Raw genomic sequence first — 19,651 nt, 5'->3', positions numbered from 1 at the left:
GACACTGTTCCCAAAGTTACTCTCTAGGGGATCAACAACAGGACCACCAAGATAAATTCTGGACATCCAGACAAAGGGAAAAGATAAAATATTTGTCAGGTTCCAAACGGATTGCCTAATATGACCCTGTCATCATCTCACCTTGCCTTCTTCACAACTAAAAAGGAAGCAAAATAATACAACAATCTCGGAGGTGGAACATTGAGAACAGAGATGGCACCTTATTTGAGTGGACTAAGGAATGGAAATTGGAAAAAGAGAAAATAGTATCTATGACCTTCCCATCTTTCCAAATCCATATATAAATATCCCACCTCCAGGTCCTCTGCTTGGATTCTGCCTGAAAGATGGGACCAATTGTACATAGGACCAATCAAACCTGTTCCAGGACTGTGTTTTGATGAAAGAAAATAGTCCCTATCACAGATTGGTATCACTTCATATGCTGTCCTCTTAATACTGCCTTGCGTACCTTCAAGCTTTTCCCATCCCCATATGTTCTAAAGACATAGAACATATTTTATTTCTAGAGTAGCTTTCTTTACCTTTGCCTACTCAGTGTCTTCAGGCTAAAAGTATCTCTCTAAAGATCTTAAGTCAGTTTTCAGGCAAAAACACAAAGAAATTAATTTCCTAAAAATGGATGATAAAGATGATACACTTCTCTGAAAACTCTCTTCTACTCACCAAATTCCCGTTCATCTTGGTGGCTTGCAAAGTCCACCGTGAGCCCTAAAAAAAGATGAAAGCTATTATGAGAAAACTCTTACCTGTGTGGGGGAAAGGGCTGGAAGAAGGGGCAGCTTTCAGGAGAACTATTCTTCAGAGCTCTTCTTACCTGCTGATCCAAAAGAGCCCAGAACATGGGCAAGGGGATGTAAAGGAACAGCACCCTGGTCAGTGCCTTCACATCCATAATGAGCTGCTTCTGCAAGAAGGAGGAAGGAACAGGCTGAATTGCCAGCTGTTCCACTCATGGCTTTCTTGCTTAGAGAAGAAGCACCATGGAACAGTAAAAGAACAGGCTAAATGCAGCAGGACATAATCAGTTTGAATATTAAGAAAGATTCCATGGAGTCATAAGATGTTTCTGCATTTCCAACTTACTGGGTATTTCTCAGCTGCCCAGTCCAGCCAGTGCTGTCTCTTTGGAATGTCCCCAGAACGGTTCTTGAAGCGGTTGGAAATAGCAAACTAGGGCAGAACATAGAAGATATCAGGAGAGACACAAAAAGAAACTGTTCCCTGCCTTTTCCAATTCATTATCCCTTCCCTCAAACACACTCTCTTAGTGATTTACTCCAATTCTTTGGTCTCATCAGGCATTGATTTAAAAATATTTCAGATATAATTTTCTCTATCCTTATTTTCTGTTGACACCATATGTTCAGAATATTTTTGCCAATTTTTAGAAATGGTTACATTATTATTATTTTTTAACTGAATGGTTAAGTAGAGGCACAAAGGAAGACTGATTTTCAGCCTGGCAAAGGGTACTAAAGTATAACAGAGGTCATCAAGAAAATGACCCATTTTTGAAGTCCCATATGCTCAGCATAACATCTCTTTTGCTGTGATTGTAAAAGGAAAGTAAACAATTTATGGACTTACCCAGATACATTTGACAACTTGAGCCGCTATATTTCCTTCAGGAGGCAGTCTTTTGTACATCTTGCTTCCCGTTGCAAACACAACTGCAGTTGATACACAGACAAGGTTCTTAGCTTCTCATTTAGCACATTCAGGATGTTTGTGTTCAGGATATTGCTGAAGTGTGGGAATGACTAGTAAATCTCATAAAGAGGGAATTGACTCACACTTCTTGACTTTGGAGTTACAAAAATTATGGGAGCCAAAATAAGAATAAAATGGTTAATTGTTAAGAGATATATCTGTTGATACTTTCATGTAATCACAGAAATGGAAGTCATTGTTGACTCCTCACTCTTTTTTTCTTTTCCATATCTGCTGTGTTACCAATTTTCATTGATCCTCTTTCTTCAAGTTATTTCCCATCTGCCCTCTCTTTACATTACCACTGATGACACTCTTGTTCAGGACCTCAACAACTTCTAGCCTGGTCTATTAAAATGATCACCAATCCCCAGATCTCTCCCTTCTCTAATCTGATGCCAGATTAAAATCTTTCCAGGACCTACCTAATAAATCCAAAATCCTTACACGAAAGGCCTTCCCAAATTTATTATCATTCTGATGGTTACTGTTATCACTATCTGTTTAAGGTTTATTATTATATGTAAACTGTTAAGCAGTTTATGTACCTTAGCTGATTTAACTTGACAAAATAAGTATACTATCTCCATTTCACGCATGAAGAAATTGAAAATGAAAGAAGTTAATTTGTACAAGATCCATAGCTAGAAAGTGTCAGAAACTGGATTTTTGACCTGAGGCCTATCTGACTCAAAAATCTATGCTCTTAACTATAAAACACCCCATTCACTTATTCTTACATCAGACACTGCACTAAAGACTATTGGAAATGACGGTACTGTATTATTGCCTACTGTTCCTTTACATCCCATTGCCCATGTTCTGGGCTCTTTTGGATCAGCTTTCAACCTACTGTTTCCCACTTGGTTTCATTAATCTCCTTTAGGTACTATGCTCTAACCATTATTTATCATTCCTACAAAAATTTCTATTCTGTATTATTTCTGTTCCTTAGCTCATTCTGTCACCCATAAGATACATCTTTATCCTTTATTCACATCTACACAGCTAACTACAGGTGAATTTTATTTTCTTATTTTTCCTTTTATTTTCCAAATTACCAAAAATAAGCTGGCAATACTTTTAGAATTACAAAATAGTTAGGAGATTTTTGAAGCTTACTAAATTTAATTAAAATCAAAGAGACGATTCCATCCTGGTATCCTTCCTTAATTGCTTTCCCAGCCCCAGTAAGGTGCCTTTCTGGTAGATCCTCTGCTAAAGATGCTTTCCTCAGTGACCAGTAGCACTGCCCAGTATCCTTACACACTAGAATATCCTGAATCACCTTACTTTCCTTCTCTCTGTAACTTTTTAATTTCTCCATTCCTCTTAGAGTCACTCTACCACATTTTCTTCATTCATTTTCTCAGTTTCCCCAAAGCTTCTCCAAATAGCATCCTTTACCTACAACAGCCTTCTTATGATTGATAGAAATGATAGATCACTGAAAGAATTCTAACCCTGGTTGTCAAGCAGGCAGATAAAGAGGTAACTAGATAAGAGGAAGATTGATAGAGGGCTCCTAGAGAATGATCCTAGAAAGAAGTTGTAAAATCTCAGGAATGCTGTCATTGAAATGATAACAGGAAGGCTGTGTAATCAACTCTACAAGATCACACTTCAATTTAAGGAAGATGAGAAAAAGACCTTGAGTTTCGCTACTTTCCACTCCCTCTAGCAGATGATGTTGCCTCCTACTTCACAGAGAAAATAGAAGCTTTTAAATGGAAACACTCTTAACTTCCTGCCACGAGATCTATAAATTGCTGCATCTACACCTATCCCCGCCTCCCTCCTGTTAACAGTGACGCTTCTCCTCCTGTCCAAAGCTAATTCTTCCGGGTTGATTATACTGCCTTTATCTTGCATCTTCAAGCTCTTTCTCTACTGGATTCTTCCTAATAATATTCAAACATGCTCAATAAACTTTCTTGACTCCATGTCACCTTCCAGCTATAAATACTTACTGTTTTCACCTTATCTCCCATTCACTTCCCAATCTACTCCAATCAGGCGTCGTCCACCACCAATCTACCTGACTGTTGTTCCTATGTCAGTGACCTCTTTGTTGCTATATTTAATGGACATTTTTCATCCTATTTCATAGCCCACTCAAAAACATTTTTCACTGTGGACCATTCTGTCTTCTTGAAATCCTCATGGTATTCAAGATACCACTACTACCATTTTAGCCATTCCTTCTTTGTTTCCTTTGTGGATTTTTACTCTTTGCTTATCTACTAAATGCTGGGGCTCCTCAGGGTTCTGTCCTAGGCCCTCTTTTTACCTTACTATTTAGTATGTCTCTAGTTATCGCAACTATTTTCATGATTTAATTGCTATCCATAAACTGTGGGCTCCAGATCTAAATCTATAGTCCAAACATTTCTTCTGAGATCAAGCCCATAATTCCAAATAATTGCTTAATAGCTCCAATTGGATGTTCCAATGATACCTAAAATGCAATATGTCCGAAATTTAATTAAATTTATTAACATTTCCCCAAATCTATTTTCCATCTTGTGAAAAGTTCACTATCTCAGTTATTGGCCCCACTTTCTATTTAGTTACTAAAGGCAAAACCCTAGATTCAACCTTGATTTTCCTTCTCCTTCACTTCATATATCCAGTCCTACCAAGTTTTTTCAATCTTACCAGAACTGGGATGAGGGCATGATGAGTGAGGAACTTGCTTAAAATGGAAACTTTAAGAGAAGGCAAAAAAAAAAATCAGTAATTGAGATAAATAATATCTCTGCCTCACCCTTATTCCAATTTTGTTCTCATATCACAGTCACAGACCACTGAAAAAGAAAAATCTAACAATCATTCCTCTGCTCAAAACCCTTTTGTAGCACCCCATTGTCTTCATGATTAAGTTCCAATTCCTTAATTGCTTAAAAGGCCCTTCATTATCTGGTTTCTGCCAATCTCTCCATTTTATCTTTTATACCTTTACTCCAGGCAATCTTAATTCTTTAAGATTTTCAAACATGTCATACCATCTTTCACCTCCTTGTTTTAAACATACTATGTCTTATTTCTGCATCACTTCCAATCTTTTCTTTGTCTGACTGATTGTTGCTCATCCCTCATGTCTCATCTAAGATGCCATTTCTAGGACAAACGTTTTCTGACCCTCAAAGTCAGGCATCCCAATTTGTTCCCATATCTTTCTCTGTACTTCCCCAACTGTGACACTGATCACACTATATTGCAAATTCCTGTTTACTTGTCTATCTCCCTCTCCCTTCTGGACTTTTTAAGTTTTTTGAGAGCATGAACTCTGTAGCTCTCTAATTCACCATTGTGACCCTGTTACCTAGCATAGAACCTGGCACATAGCGGACTCATTTAATAAATGTTTGTTGAATAAACTAATGCTTGAATGAATAAATTAATTAATTAAATTGCAGTAAAAGAGAATTGAGATTTTAATTAGCGCTAATAATAACAGCTAATACTTGTTTAACATTTCATAATTTGTAAAACATTTTCATTTACAGCATCTCTTTTGATACTTATCATTCTGATATGTAATATTATTATTGTGCAAATCTCAAGAGGATGAGACATAATAATAATTAGTGGAAAACCAGAAAACTATGTGGGAGGGAGAAGGATGCAGAGAACGTATTATCACAAACTTCCTGTAATAACAAACACAAAAATTTCCCTGAAATTGGAAACTGGGTATTTCTACCAGCTTCCCTAGAAGAAAATAATCAGAGTCTTTGGACTGCTTTTTTCTCTATTGAGCCCTTTATGTGTTGGGGCTGGATACCTTCCAGGGGGGCGTCACCTTAAGGCTCAGAGTGAGAACAGGTTTCCAGGTCAATGATTGGAAACAATCACACCCAAGTTTCTCTCTAGATTGCGTAAACTAAGCAACAAACCCACCCCCCCTCCTTTCCTAGGACTGGGCTCTCAGTGGTAAAGAGAACATCACCTGATCTAGTTGTACCAGTTTTCACCCATGTATCCAACTGCTCTTATTCACTTTGCTCAAGAGTGAATGCCTTGGGAGCAGTGCAGAGCAGGGCAGAAATAGCTAAATCTGGAGCTGCTTTAAAAGGCCCAGAGAATTACAAATGTCTTTCAATTACTAGATGAATAAGTATCAGAGTAAGTCAGCTAGTTGGAGAGGATTAATTTTCTTCCTTGCTTCCTTACATATTGTAATGTAGGACAGTAGATCTCAAACTTGACTACACACTAGAATCACTTGAGATACTTAAACAATTATAGATGCCTTGGTCCCATGTTGCAGAGATCTTGGTATAATTGGTCCTAGATAGGGCCCAGGGATCAGATTTTTTTAAAGCTGCCCAGGGTATTTCTTACTATGTAATGTGCATTTTTTCAAAAAGGTTTCCCATCACACTCAGTTATCATATCTCCAAAGACTAGTGAAAACCCCTACAATAACACTTACCTAATAGGATTAGTGTGAGGATTGAATGAAATAGCTGGTGTAAAGTGCCTAGATGATGCTTTACACATCACAGGCATCAATGATTTTTAGTTTTCTTTCCCCCATTGTACCTACCAAGAGCTATCACCATAAGCAACCCTGGAACTCCAAAAGCCAATGCATAGCAATCTTCCCCAAAACACTGAACATCTCCTAAAAGAAAATGAAAAAAGAAAGGGTAACCCTGAATCTTGAGTCTTTGATGTTCTATTCTGCAAGCTCAGGAACTTGAGGTCATAGATATAGCCATCCTCCTTCTTCCCATCACCTAATCTATAATCCTTCTTTGGGATCAAACAAATCAAGACTAAAATAAATTTCCACAGATTTTCAAGCCCTTATAAAAGAAGATGGAGAGCAGGAAGTCTTGAATAGCTTTTTGGGTGGCCAGAGTAAAGCCCTATACTGGGCCCCTCAGAAATAATCCTAACCTCTCAGCATGGGTGTGACAAATGTAGAAATCAAGCTCCCTGCATTGATGGAGAGGTAGAAGACTGAGAAGTATCTAGTCCGTTCCTCTGCCTGAAACAAACAGGACAAATCATCAGTGCAATGTGCAATGGGTGCAATTCCACCCCACCCATGATCAGACTTAGAGCTAGAGGTACACACAAAGAGACAGATTCGAGTAACACTTCTATGGTGTCTCATCATCATTTTAGATATTTTAAAGCATGGTTGGCAGAGTGCAGGCAAACATTTACTCATACTTCAAACCCCAGTATAAAAGCATCTAACATTCTTTTATACCTTTCCTGGGCAAAAATGATCATCTTTGTTTTCTATGCCACATCTGTGTCCTGTGCATAGCTATTCTAACTTCAATTTCGTTGCATTAAATGCTTGTATCTTTCAGTAGATTGTGAATTCCTTTAGGGTAGAAATCATATCTTACTCATTTCTGCAATTCCCAGTACTTAGCACAGCCTCTGATATAATTAGAGACTCAATAAATATCTATTGAATAAATTAAGTGAATGATTGAATGAGTTAATCAACAGATTTTGTGGAGTGTGTGGTGGAAATAGGACAAGAACCTAGGACAGTAGAGGAAACTACAGATTAAGTGGAAGAGCTCACCTGGTGCTCAACGGAAGTCTTCCAGAAAGAATAAAAGGAAACCAGTGGTATAAACGCATAAAAGGAAGTCACTTAGAACTGGCTGGTGGAGGCTTGGAAGTGGAGCTTGCCCTGTTTATTGGAAATATCTTTGCAAAGCAGTTACCAAACGAAGCAACCTTCAAATAAAGTTGCTGATGCTTCATTCTTTACGTGCTGCTGTGCTTTTTTTTCTGGCACTACAGATCTCTTCCTGACACATTAGAGCAATCAGTTCTTCCTCATTTTCTATCTATAATGTACTTTCCTCCCTCTTCTGGTCCCCATTTAAAACTCAGTCTACTCATCTAATTTGCATAGCCCACTGTGCTTAGAATTCCATTTGCCAAAGGTTGGTTTTCTCTCCAAAGACATCAAGAAATCATGATGTATGGACCCTTGAACAGATAGAGTATAAAATAACTCAAATGATCTGAAGCGTAAGAGAAACACAGGAAGAACTGTCAAGGAAAGAGAACAGAGGGGCAGAAAGAAAGCAGCACAGGCACTGTATCAGAGAGACACACACACAAATAGGCAGAGAGACACAGAGACATAAAGAGAAAGAAGCAGAAATAGATACATATAGACAGTCAAGGGAAAAAAAAGCGTAAAAGAGAACAAGCCAGAAATTTTGACCTATTCTCCTTGCCTTCCTCATACTGTCCCATTTTTACCTTATTCATATCTTCATATATCTGGGTTCTTTTCTATTGACAGTGGAAAGTATACAGGAAAAGAGGGAATGATCAACCAGACACACTCATCTATAAAAACCCATTCTGTTTCATTTTTATTGGTCTGTTTCCCTTTTCACAGAAACTCAAAGCTAGAAATGCTATGCTTAAATCATTTCTACACTGCCTACCACCTCTTATTCTCAAAGTGCTTATCACATTTATTTTTGAATACCTCATGAGAGTAAATTCACTATTTCCAACCCTATTTGAAAATTTTTCCTTCCATTACTTCCTACAGCTTCCATTCATTGGTCTCAAGTTTGATCATTGTTATCCTTCCAGTATTTATAAACAGCTATAATATTCTTATCTTATCCAGCCTAATATCCCCATTTCCTTCAACCTTTCCTCATAAAGTGTGGCTTTTATTCCATCCACCACTGTGGTCATTCTCCTGTGAATATGTTTGAGTTTTTCTCTCTAAATGACCAGTGCCCAGCTTTGAACACAACTCCTCAGATCTTTCTGACCAGTGGATTACTTCAATCTTGGAAAATGGTTTCCTGATCATTACTGCTTTTTAATCTCTGCTTTACATTCGTAAAAATACAGAAATCACAGGAGTCTTACATGTTTTTCCTCAAATTGGTCTCCACCAAAAGCTGCCACACAGGGTTTGATACCTCCTGTCCCCAAAGCTATTAGACTCAGGCCGAAGAGTGATAGGACCCTGAAATGAGAGGTGAGGACACTAACCATATTGTTACTAAACACAACTGTAGAGATGGAATATAGAGCTGCAGAGGGAAAAAAAAATGTATACAACAGCAAAGATCCCTTTCACATTTCTAGCCTGAGGATAATTTCCATCTGCCATCACTTCTAGAAGAGACTAAAGGGCACTTAAAATCTTTGAGCATCTGCTAGAAAATATGCATTGCATGTGAAGATTTTGTCCCTGGTAGTTCCATTTGCCCCTTGTGTGCAAAAGATAGAAACAGATACTAAAGGGACTCCAAATCTAAAGCAATGGTTCTCAATCTTGTTTTAGTCTAAGGGATATTCCAATAGAATGATCTTATGCACCCTTATCCCACATATCCTTACCAATCACAAAATGAAAGGTCAAAATTTGCTGTAATTAATAGAAGTGTCATTGTTTTTGATGGGATACCAAACAGGTTGCATCAAATCTTTATTGAATCTCAAACACAATTCTTAACTCATAGGTAAAACACATGTATAGGTATATTAAAAAGATGAATACATACATCTGCCATCTGAACAATTATAATCCTCTCTATGGACAGAACCAACAGATATCAGAATCTATCAAATGCCTCTGGCCCCAGAGACATCAAAAGCTCAAGTAAAGACAGAGCAACTGGAGTATATGGAACTACACATAAGTGGAAATATTATAAACTTTGAATATGATTTCTATAATTTATGTTAGGGAAATATTAAAGACCTTTTTTTTTCACCCTGGTGAAGTACAGATGCATGGGTAGATGAATAACTGAGGGACTATGGAAGTTGTGAAGGTTTTAATTATTGTCTTCAATAATATGAAAAGTTTTTAATGAATAGGATATTAACCAGACGTTCTAAAAGTCTATAGTACAAACAAATGAGCTCAAATAAAGTAGGAAAGATTTCAACTGGTCATAAATTTTTTTCTTGACCAGATTGGTAATAAGACAATTGGTTAGAAGATAAAGGGATATCTCTGGTAAGAAAACAGAAAATTATCTGTCATGAATGCCTAAGACATTTACCTGTCTAATGGAAGAAAAATGGCTCAGTTGATTTCATGATTTTACTCACGTGTGTACCACTTGTCCTCCCAGTATTGGTAAGGCACCCAAGGACTTGATCACATGGCCAAGCACGTACACCAAGGAGAGATAGATGATTGTCCTGTTGAGAGAGCTAAATAAGTCAGTCTATAGATAGAATTCAAAGACTTGAGTAATACAGACTCAGGGTTCATGCAGTTCTCAGTGTCAGGGTAAATGGAGGTGGAGGAGGAAGGGGTGGGGGAGGAAAGAATTAGCTGAGAAATGCAAATAGAAATAATAATGGTGAATAATGTAAACAGACTAGGAAAAGAGAAAGCAATTGGACATTCCTTTCAAGCTGCCTTCTCATACCTACCCTTTACTCCTCCCTTTCCACTCCTTCTTGCCCCTACATACTCAGCACATCCCTACTCTTACACAGATACAAAAATACCAGGGTAGATTTGCACCTGAAGTGACAGTGTTTTAAATTAGGAGAACCAGTAGAACAGGATACTTTGGAATGAGGTACTTTTCACAAGGAATGTCTTGGCTCTAGAAAGTAAAGGGGTAAAGGAAGAACGCCAAATAAACAGGAAACGGGAATGGGTAACACACAGAACTTTCTCTAAACCAAGACACTAGGATATAGAGAGAGGTAAAGGGCTTTCAGGTTCAGCCTGCATCATCTGGACACTTGGGCTAATTGTAACCTCCACCACAGTTTCCTCATAGACAAGTTACCTGGACAAGTTAGTATAGACTGTCTAGAGATAAAACTCAAGCAGTTGGTGGAGCCTTTCTGTTGTGCTGTTTCCAAGGAGCCTGAATGGCAAATAGGAAGTAGAAGAGTGAGAAATTCCAGTAAGAAAATGTATAAAATATACACATTGAAATACGGCATTCTACCACATATACCATAGACTCTTTATGTGTATTAATACGCAAGCATTCTTTTTATATATAAGTAGAATGTTAGCTCTAGAGGAAACCTTGGAAATTATATCATTTAGATCTGTAGTTTTAAAGTATTACATGCTAATGTGAAATATGAAGAACAGAATGAAGGTAGCAAGGAGAGGCTGAGTTTGCCAGAAATCTCAGGATGTGGATTCTTGTTCTAAATGCCTGATCTTCTTAGGTTGGCTAGGGAAGGGCCCTTAGGGGGTGTATAATGGCAGGTAGAGGAAAAGAAGTTGGGTGTCTAATCCAGGGCTATTTAACAACAAGAAAGGAGGCAGGATTTCCCAAGAGGCCTTGTAGTGTCTTCTAGAAAAAGGTTCTCTTTGTTGGAATAAAAAGAATGAGTAGAAAGAAAAGGGAAGAAAGAGGGACTGAAAAGGAACTATATATGAATTCAAAAGAGTATCTATGCTAGACTGTAAGAGAGAAAATACATAAGGAGTCTGAGTTGGAGAAGATAAGAGTCTGGGTAGGAAGATCAGATCAGTATCAGCTTGTCTGACTGAATGAATGAGAGAAGTGTAAAGGAGGGTGGCTTAGGAGGAAAATAGGCAACATTCTAAGTGAAAGACTCAGAAGAATTAGTGTAGAATAAAGGATATAAGAGAGGAAGCTAATAGCAGGAAACTTTAACAGAAGGAGAAAGAAGTCAAGGGAGACTTAGAAATTCTGCATTGAAAAGGGGCCATGGTAAACCCAACCAGAGAACACAGAACTGTTTTAGCTAAACCTGACAAATCTCCCATTTTACAAATGAGGAAACTAAAATCCAGAGTACAAAGGACTCCTAAAGTAATATTCTTATTAGTACTAGGTTATGTCTAGAACTTTGGATTTCTAACTCATGGCCCAGGTTTGTTCAGTTTTATCATGAACAAGTTAATATGGAGAAAAAGAGAAGGAAAGCGGGGGAAGCTATAAATTTTATTTCATCATAAGAATATCAAAGGTCAAAGTCATTTTCAATAAGAGTTTAGGAACTGACAAGCAGTATATGCAGAGACTGAGAAGGAGTATATGAAATGATTGCAGAGGATGAGACTTGGCATGAGGAAAAGAGGGTCAACTCAGACCAGAGAAAAATGATAGGATGGGGAAAAGAGAAAGGAGAATATTGGAGAGGACATCCAAAAACATATGAGGCAATAAACACATTTAAGAGAGTGGATCTAAGTGACTGCCAAGGTCAAGAGTCCTGACTCACAAGTGTAAGTCAGAAAGAAATTAAAATAATTTTGAGGCTAGACAACCTATGACCTTGGGTAGAGAGATGAGAGAGACACTTGAGAAAGTAGAACAGGCTAGTGTTGGAGTTTTGACAACAGTGGAGGCAAACACAGACAGACAGACAGTTGGAGGTAAACATCTTTCTCTAAGAGAACAAAATGTTAGTTTTGTCTATCATACCAGCATTGCACGTGGAGTAAATGGAATACTTTATATCACAGAAAACAATTCTGCAGAAATATGATTCCAAAATGGGGTGATGGGCAAGGGTAAGGAAGTCTAGACACTTTGAATTCTAGTTAAATTAATTTTTCTTGTCTATTATCATCTAACTTGATGAGCGATGCAAGACTCAGAAGAGAGATGAAGAGGCACGTAATGAGAATGAGAAAAAAGAATCATCAGGTAAAGATACTAGAGAATAGATTGTTTACATGTAAATGAGTTAATCTGTGTGTGCATAATAGAAAATATTATATAATAAAATAAATATAATAATATAAAACTAACAGTAGGAACTATGACTAAAAATATTTTTCTCTCTCTTAAAAGAAACTAACACCAAGAATAGCATCCTAGCATTTGATTAAGCCCTTAGTTAATGTTTATAGAAATCACAAGAAGCAAATATCTTGCTTAGTAATTTCTGTTTTCCACTGTGTACCTGTGGGCTACTCTTTCCTATGTGTAGCTCTGAAGGAAGCCTCACTTCTATACTGGCATAAAGAGTTCCTTATATAAGATTTAGGGATCTGGGTGCCCATTTTCTGTTAACAAAACCATGACCTGGGACAATAGAGAAAAGATTTTTCTTAGAAGTTCTTTACTAAATTCAGAAAATTATCCCTTAAAGGTTTTGCACAATCTGTCAAATGTAATAGGAGGTTTTCCATTCCCAAAATAATACCTGAAGAATAGTAAACACACCACACACACACAACACAGGCAGAAAACACATGAGAGGTAAACAGAATGGATCATAGTCTAACATGAAAATATTCATTATATTCTTAAGAAGGAAATTACAGTAAAAGGTTAAACAAAATATGGTAAAAGAAATAAAAGAGGAACTCATAAGAAGATATTAAATAAGTTGGAATTACTCAGTGTGGAGAAAAGATGGAGAATTATCAAATAATTATATTAAGGTCTCTAAAATTATAAATTTGCTGAGATCAAAACAAGAATTGGTCTTAAACTGCAGCATGGAAGATTAAAATTAGATATGAGAAAAAAATTCCTCCTGACTGAAAAGGGTCTGGAAACATTGGGAAATACTGATAATGAAGAGATATAGCCTTTCTGTTCTGTCATTCTTAGACTCTTACCTGTCCTGGATGAAAATATGTATGTTCTTGCTTAGAGTCAAGAGGCTAGAAATGAAAACCTTCTGTACCATTAATCTGTGAGCCTCCTGGGGATGTGACCACCCATTTCCTTACTTGAATTTTCCCAACCATGAATCAGCAACGGCTGCTCCCAGGATGGGAGTGAAATAACAGAGGCTACTGAAGGCATGGTACACAGATGTGGAGGTGTCTTCATTCCAGTGCAGGAAATACAGGAAATACAAGGTCAGCACAGCTGAGGGGAAAAAAAGGGAGGCAAAATAAGATAGAGGTGTTAAATTAACTTATGGAGGACAGGTATAATTGATCTCTGGCCTTCAGCACTGCTATCAGTGATCTGAGTGGGTGGGAAGCAGAAGCAGAGTCCATGAAACTTATATGATTGAATGGGGCTATGCTAACTGTACAAATATAATACTTCTCTCTCCAGTCTATGCACCCCATAGCATGTTTTCCACATTTTCTCTTCCCAACAATATGATTCAAAAGCCCAAGGAACAGGTGTAGAAAACAGAATCCAGATGATAAGAGCTTTCCCACTTACATTCTCACAGGTTGTGTTCAAAGTCTTTCTGTTCTTGGCTTATATGAGTTACTGGTTGAAATACAATTAGGTATTTATTGGAAATCTTGGCCAAAGGAAAGCACCATTTTGGACTAGGACAGGAAGAGTGGATAAGGGAGACAATCACACACAAGGAGACCAGGCTGTCACAACCATGGAGTGGGGCAACTGGAGAAGAGCAGAACTCTGGGAGCCAAGATTACCTTTCATGCCATAATAGGAAAAACGCTCGCAGAATTCATTCACCACAATGAAGGCAATGCTCAGTGGATAGTTGGAGCCACAGATTTTCTATGAAACAAAAAGGTAATGGTGCAGGCATGAGCTCTTTTTCCCTATTTAGACAGCCAGATTACTCCAAACTGAAAGTGCTTGCATTGCTAATATAGGAGTAATAGAAGCTGGTATGAATATTAGTTTGTTCCTCAATCATTTAACATGGAACTGCTCACACCTTCCTTGTCCCTAGATACCTAGACCTGCTCATCTTCCCACAACTAGTAAGCGAAAAGTCTGGGGACCTGCGCAGGAGAAAAATCATACTTTATTTCTAGGGACAGGGTGAAGAGTTGGTCTATGGAGAAATTGATGTCCAAGTTGCTAGATTCAGGTTTCAATATCCTGCTTTGCTCCCCTGTAAAGACTTACCCCTCCCATTCCCACCTGACATGTGTAAAGTGTCTGCTCATCATGCTGGCAGGAGGCCTAGTGATATGACGGTTTCCCATGAGGGGCTGCAGGAGCCAGGCAGAGTCCAGCATGGAAGACCGAGATTCTTAAAGGGAAGCCGATCTTAAATCCTGGAAAATTAAATATCCACCCCTCCTGACAAAGATATTCTATAACATTTTCATGATAATTCTACTTGACAATAAAAAGGACTAGTCTATTTCATACACTATATCAGACAGAATATAAGGAATGTCATGTTTGATTTCAAATCCCTACCCATTATGAGAGGGGGATGGGGATATCTGTCCTTGGGACAGTCAAATCTTGTCATGAGATTTATATTGTCTCTGGTTCTTTTCTTAGTACATAATAAGTATACACATCTTCATAAGCAAACTTAAATCTTTTGGGGACAAAAGAGATATAACTAAATACACAGATAAATAAAATAATAAGTCAATGTAGTCACTCATTTACTCATAAAGATGTGCATAAACAACCACCCTAGATATTAATGTAAGTTAGTGCATGATAATATCTTGCATGAAAGACACAGTAAGCTAGGATTCTTACCTTCCCAACTCATAGCTTGAAAATTAGGTAACCTGGAGTTTAGGTAACACACTGTCACTAGGTATGTGTAACACAGCCACCGGCTATATTAACATACCTACACTGGCCATTTCATTACACCTGTCTCTATGCCTCAGTTCTGTTATTCCAGAAAATGAGAATAATTCCACTTCTTGGCCCATAGTAAAAACTCAGTAAATATTGACTTTTATTGTGATATGCTCTGCACTTAACAGGATTTTGATATGAATATTGAATGAGATAATGAATTTGGAAGTGCTTTACCAAGTATATAATGCAAAACATTATTACTGTTTCTTTGTCTCTCTGTCCTATCTTCCACTGTAAACTGGGGACACGTAGTAACAGAGACTGAGTCTATTCTAAAACTTCCCTTGGTGTCTAGCACAAGGCTCTGCACACAGGGGTAACTAAGACCTGAGCTTTTATATTGGTAAAGACAGAACAATCACACACAGTTCTCCAGACAGTAATGCTTGCCAAGTTTCCCTGGACATTCAAATTGCTTTTTTTCTCCCCCCAGGGAAACTCAGAATATACATAAAATATAGCAAAACCCTGGATCCCAACTGAAGAACTCTGACTGCCTCTACTCTCCTAAGTAAAGAAGCGTCTGTTCAGACTGGTTGATTTTCGGGTTAATTCAAATTCCAGGTGAGGAGAGTTTCTATATCCTAATACAGCTCAGCCTGAAGCTCCAGAGGCCAATCAAGAAAGCTGAAAAAGCAAGGCTGTTCCTATCAGAGGCAGAACTGGATCTGAGGACTCACCGGAGGTGGCTTCTTTGGAGGACTGGGAGGTTGAGGTGGTACCTCTTCGGTGGAGACAGGTGAAAAAAGAGTTTCTTTGGACTCATTTTTCTGGAAGGGATTCATGGCTGGCTCACTTTCTCTCTCCTCTGGCATTTGGCTTCGGGCTGCAGTTGGGATAGCTGCCAGCCTTCTGTGAGAAGGGGGACTGTGAGAGGGAGGGGAAAGTAGCTTCAGCAACTAGATTTAACTCTGTGGGTGTTGGCTTCTGCAGCTGCCTGGCCCAGAAAAAAGCAGGAAGCTTAGGAAAAGAAAGGGTTGTGCCTCAGAAACCAGTTCCAAAGACTGTGTAAAAGGTAGAGCAGGGGGAAGTTAGAGCACCCATCACAAAATGGGAAGAGAGAATTCTAGAGAATTGATGAGGAAGACAATGTTTAAGAAAGATTACCTTTGGAAATGAGAGCAAGATAGTTAAGAATGTGACTTGAGCATTAATTAAAAACTGATGTCAGTGCAACAATAGCTGCCATTTATTGAATATCTATTATGTGCTAGCTTAAAATTTCTCTGTATACTGATTACATATATATTATGTGTATTATATTTACATTTAACTATTACTACTATGCCAATTTTACAGAAATTTAAGTTCCAAGAAGACAAGTAACTTGTCAAAGGTCACATGACTAGTGAGTGGTAGATCTGGAATTTCTACTGTCGTTACAGATGTGAAAGATAAGATTAGTACACTTTCAGTAATTGTTATGGCCAAAATTCAGGCATGCAAGGATAAGGGTAAAATTATGGTAGAGACCATGTAAATGGAAATATAAGAAAATTGGAGGATTGAGATGTTGAGAAGAGGAAGCATCATTACAAATTGGAGATACAGGAAAGATGTTATTTTTGGTTATCAGCATAATAAAGTTCACCTAGAAATATCCTACAAGCAATTCAAGAGGTGAAATTAAAGAAAATGAGAGAAAAGTATTGCTAACATATGTTTGGGAATCATCCTTCTCCTTGGCTAAATTAATTTCCTGTGTTTTTGTTACCAGACCAAGGCTGTGGATTCTTTGCCCGATATGCTCAAATGACCAGTTCCTGAGACACTGGGGTTTCATAGAGAGAAAGAGTTTGTTGCTAGGCATGAAGCAGGAGAACAGATGGCCTGTAGGCCCCAAATCTGTCTCCCTGAACTGCAGTAATTCTGATACTTTTATAGTATCATAAGATGGGCAGTTTTTAGAATAATGAGTACAGTGGCCCCAGATGATGCCATTAGAGTTGATCTAATTAATGAGCATGTGCAGACTGATTATATGCTTAGTCACAGACCATATGTAAGAAAATGGCAGTTTGAATATGATGATGGGTGTGATTTTAGTATTATAATTGGGTAAAGGTTACTTACAGGTTAAAATTTAAGCTACTGTGCATGCCAGGCAGGCCCATTTTGGTTAGATCCAGCTTCAGTTATTAACATAACTAGACTTGGGGTGGGTTAGTTCTGGGTTACCCAAGATCTTTCATTAATAAACATTAGGGGCTGCCTTTGGTGATCTTAAGACTTTAACGTCAAAAAATTGGATAAATGGGTAAAAGTGAAGGTTGGTCACAAGGTTTTACCATTACAAGGGCTCAAGATAAAGGCTATATAATCATTATCAGAGATCAAGGCAGCTGGATTACAATTCAGAGATTTCAGGTATTTCCCTGTGTCTACTCTAATATACCAGAAAGCAAGAAGGAATATTTATATAATGATTTAGTAATCATAATTATCTCTTAAATCCTAACTTATCAGTTACATTTTCAGTCTCTTACTTCAAGATGCATTCCTCTAAGAGGATAGTGGGAAGATGACTGAGTAGAGAACTCCAGGACTCAGGCCTTCTGCCGGAACAACAGGCAGGAACTGTCTGAAACAACTGTGTTGAAACTCCGTGGGCCAAGAGAAAACTGCACAGCAACCAGGGAAGAGAGGGAGGAAGAACTGATAAACTATGGTAAGAACAGCAAATTGCTCTTTCTGTGCAGTGGCTACTGGCACACATCCCTCACTCTTGCAGCAGGCCACAGCGGGTTCCAGGCCCCGGCAAGCTTGCTGGTGACAGAAAGGGACATTAAAAATCTCTTCCCCAAGACTAGCAATTTATAGATTCAATGTGATCCCAATCAAAATTCCCACAACCTTCTTTGCAGAACTGGAAAAGCCAATCATCAAATTTATATGGAAAGGTAAGGGGCTCTGAATAGCTAAAACCATCCTGAAAAGAATGAAGTTGGAGGACTCACACTTCCCAATCTTAAAACTTATTACAAAGCCACAGTAATCAAAACAGCATGGTGCTGGCTAAGGACAGACATACAAACCAATGGAATAGAATTGAGACCTCAGAAATCAATCCTCACATTTATGGCCAACTGAATTTTACAAGGTGGCAAAGACCACTCAACTGGGAAAGAAAAGTCTCTTCAACACATGGTGCTGGGAAAACTGGATGTCCATTTGCAAAAAAAAAAAAAAAAAAAGAGGACCCCTACCTCACCTTACACAAAAATCAACTCAAAAGGGATCAAAGACCTAAATATAACAGCTAAAATTATCAAACTCCTAGAAGAAAATGTAGGGAGGCATCTTCAGAACCTTGTGTTAGGCAATGGGTTTGTACACTTTACACCCAAAACACAAGCAACAAAAGGAAAAATAGATGAATGGGACTTTGTAAAAATTAAAAACTTTTGCTCCCCAAAGATTTTAGCATGAAAGTAAAATGACAGCCTACACAATGGAGAAAATATTTGGAAAAAACATATCTGATAAAGGTTTAATATCTGGAATATATAAAGAAATACTTTAACTTAGCAACAAAAAGACAAACAGACTAATTAAAAAATGGGCAAAGCACACCGATGTTCATAGTGGCATTATTCATAATTACCAAAAGGTGGAAACAACCCAAGTGTCCCTCAACTGATGAATGTGTAAACAAAATGTGGTATATGCATATGATGGAATATTATTCAGCGGTAAGAAGGAATGAAGTGATGTATGCAACAACATGGATGAACCTTGAGCACATTATGTTGAGCAATAAGTCAGATGCAAAAGGACAAGTATTGTATGGTCTCGCTAAGAGGAACTAATACAAAAAGCAAGCTCTTGGAGTTAAAATCTAGAATACAGGTTACTATGAAGCATGGAGTAGAGAATGGGGAGTTGATGCTTAATTTGTACAGAATTTGTAATAAGGTTGATTTTCAAATGTTTGGAAATGGATGGGGGTGATGGTAGCACATTACTGTGAGTGTAACTAACAGTGCTGGAGTTATCAGTGTGTTTATGGTTGAAAGGCCAAGTTTGGGTCATGTATGTCACTAGAAGGAAAGCTAGAGGATAAAACATGAGAGTGTATAACATAGTGAACTCTTGTGCTTGGTGACTGTGTTAATTGTACAAATATAGGAATGCTCTTACATGAACTAGAACAAATGTACATCACTATAACAAGGTTTTAAAAATAGGGTGGTATTCCGGTTTGCTAATGCTGCCATTATGCAGAACACCAGAAACAGATTGGCTTCTTTTTTTTTTAATTCATTTTTATTGAGATATATTCACATACTATGCAGTCATACAAAACAAAGCATACATTCAATTGTTTACAACCACTATATAGTTGTGCATTCATCATCAAAATTAATTTTTGACATTTTCATTACCACGCACACACAAATAATAAGAATAAAAATTAAAGT

General features: G+C 37.8%; 1 protein-coding gene across 3 annotated transcripts in view; it reads right to left on the bottom strand.

Annotated features, from left to right (window-relative positions):
* Positions 1 to 17,038, bottom strand: part of SLC15A2 (solute carrier family 15 member 2) — a 40,909-nt gene extending 23,871 nt beyond the window's left edge. The window contains exons 1-12 of one of the 3 annotated variants that reach the window (XM_037836630.1): positions 16,888 to 17,038; positions 15,911 to 16,097; positions 14,078 to 14,165; positions 13,403 to 13,544; positions 9,817 to 9,909; positions 8,620 to 8,719; positions 6,643 to 6,733; positions 6,287 to 6,364; positions 1,612 to 1,694; positions 1,108 to 1,194; positions 839 to 928; positions 688 to 732 (exon numbers count right to left, since the gene is read on the bottom strand). In XM_037836630.1, the coding sequence (XP_037692558.1) occupies positions 688 to 732; positions 839 to 928; positions 1,108 to 1,194; positions 1,612 to 1,694; positions 6,287 to 6,364; positions 6,643 to 6,733; positions 8,620 to 8,719; positions 9,817 to 9,909; positions 13,403 to 13,544; positions 14,078 to 14,165; positions 15,911 to 16,097; positions 16,888 to 16,904 (1,101 nt within the window). In that variant the 5' untranslated portion in view covers positions 16,905 to 17,038. Of the gene's footprint in view, positions 1 to 687; positions 733 to 838; positions 929 to 1,107; positions 1,195 to 1,611; positions 1,695 to 6,286; positions 6,365 to 6,642; positions 6,734 to 8,619; positions 8,720 to 9,816; positions 9,910 to 13,288; positions 13,545 to 14,077; positions 14,166 to 15,910; positions 16,098 to 16,887 lie in introns of those variants that run through there. The other 2 variants (XM_037836623.1, XM_037836641.1) reach the window with 2 other exon arrangements.
* Between the last annotated feature and the right edge of the window lie 2,613 nt (positions 17,039 to 19,651).

This window comes from Choloepus didactylus, chromosome 1 (assembly GCF_015220235.1).
Source record: "Choloepus didactylus isolate mChoDid1 chromosome 1, mChoDid1.pri, whole genome shotgun sequence".
In the NCBI taxonomy this organism is placed as follows: Eukaryota; Metazoa; Chordata; class Mammalia; order Pilosa; family Megalonychidae; genus Choloepus; species Choloepus didactylus.
Note: the sequence above shows the minus strand (reverse complement) of the source record. Positions and strands in the feature narration are given on the sequence as shown.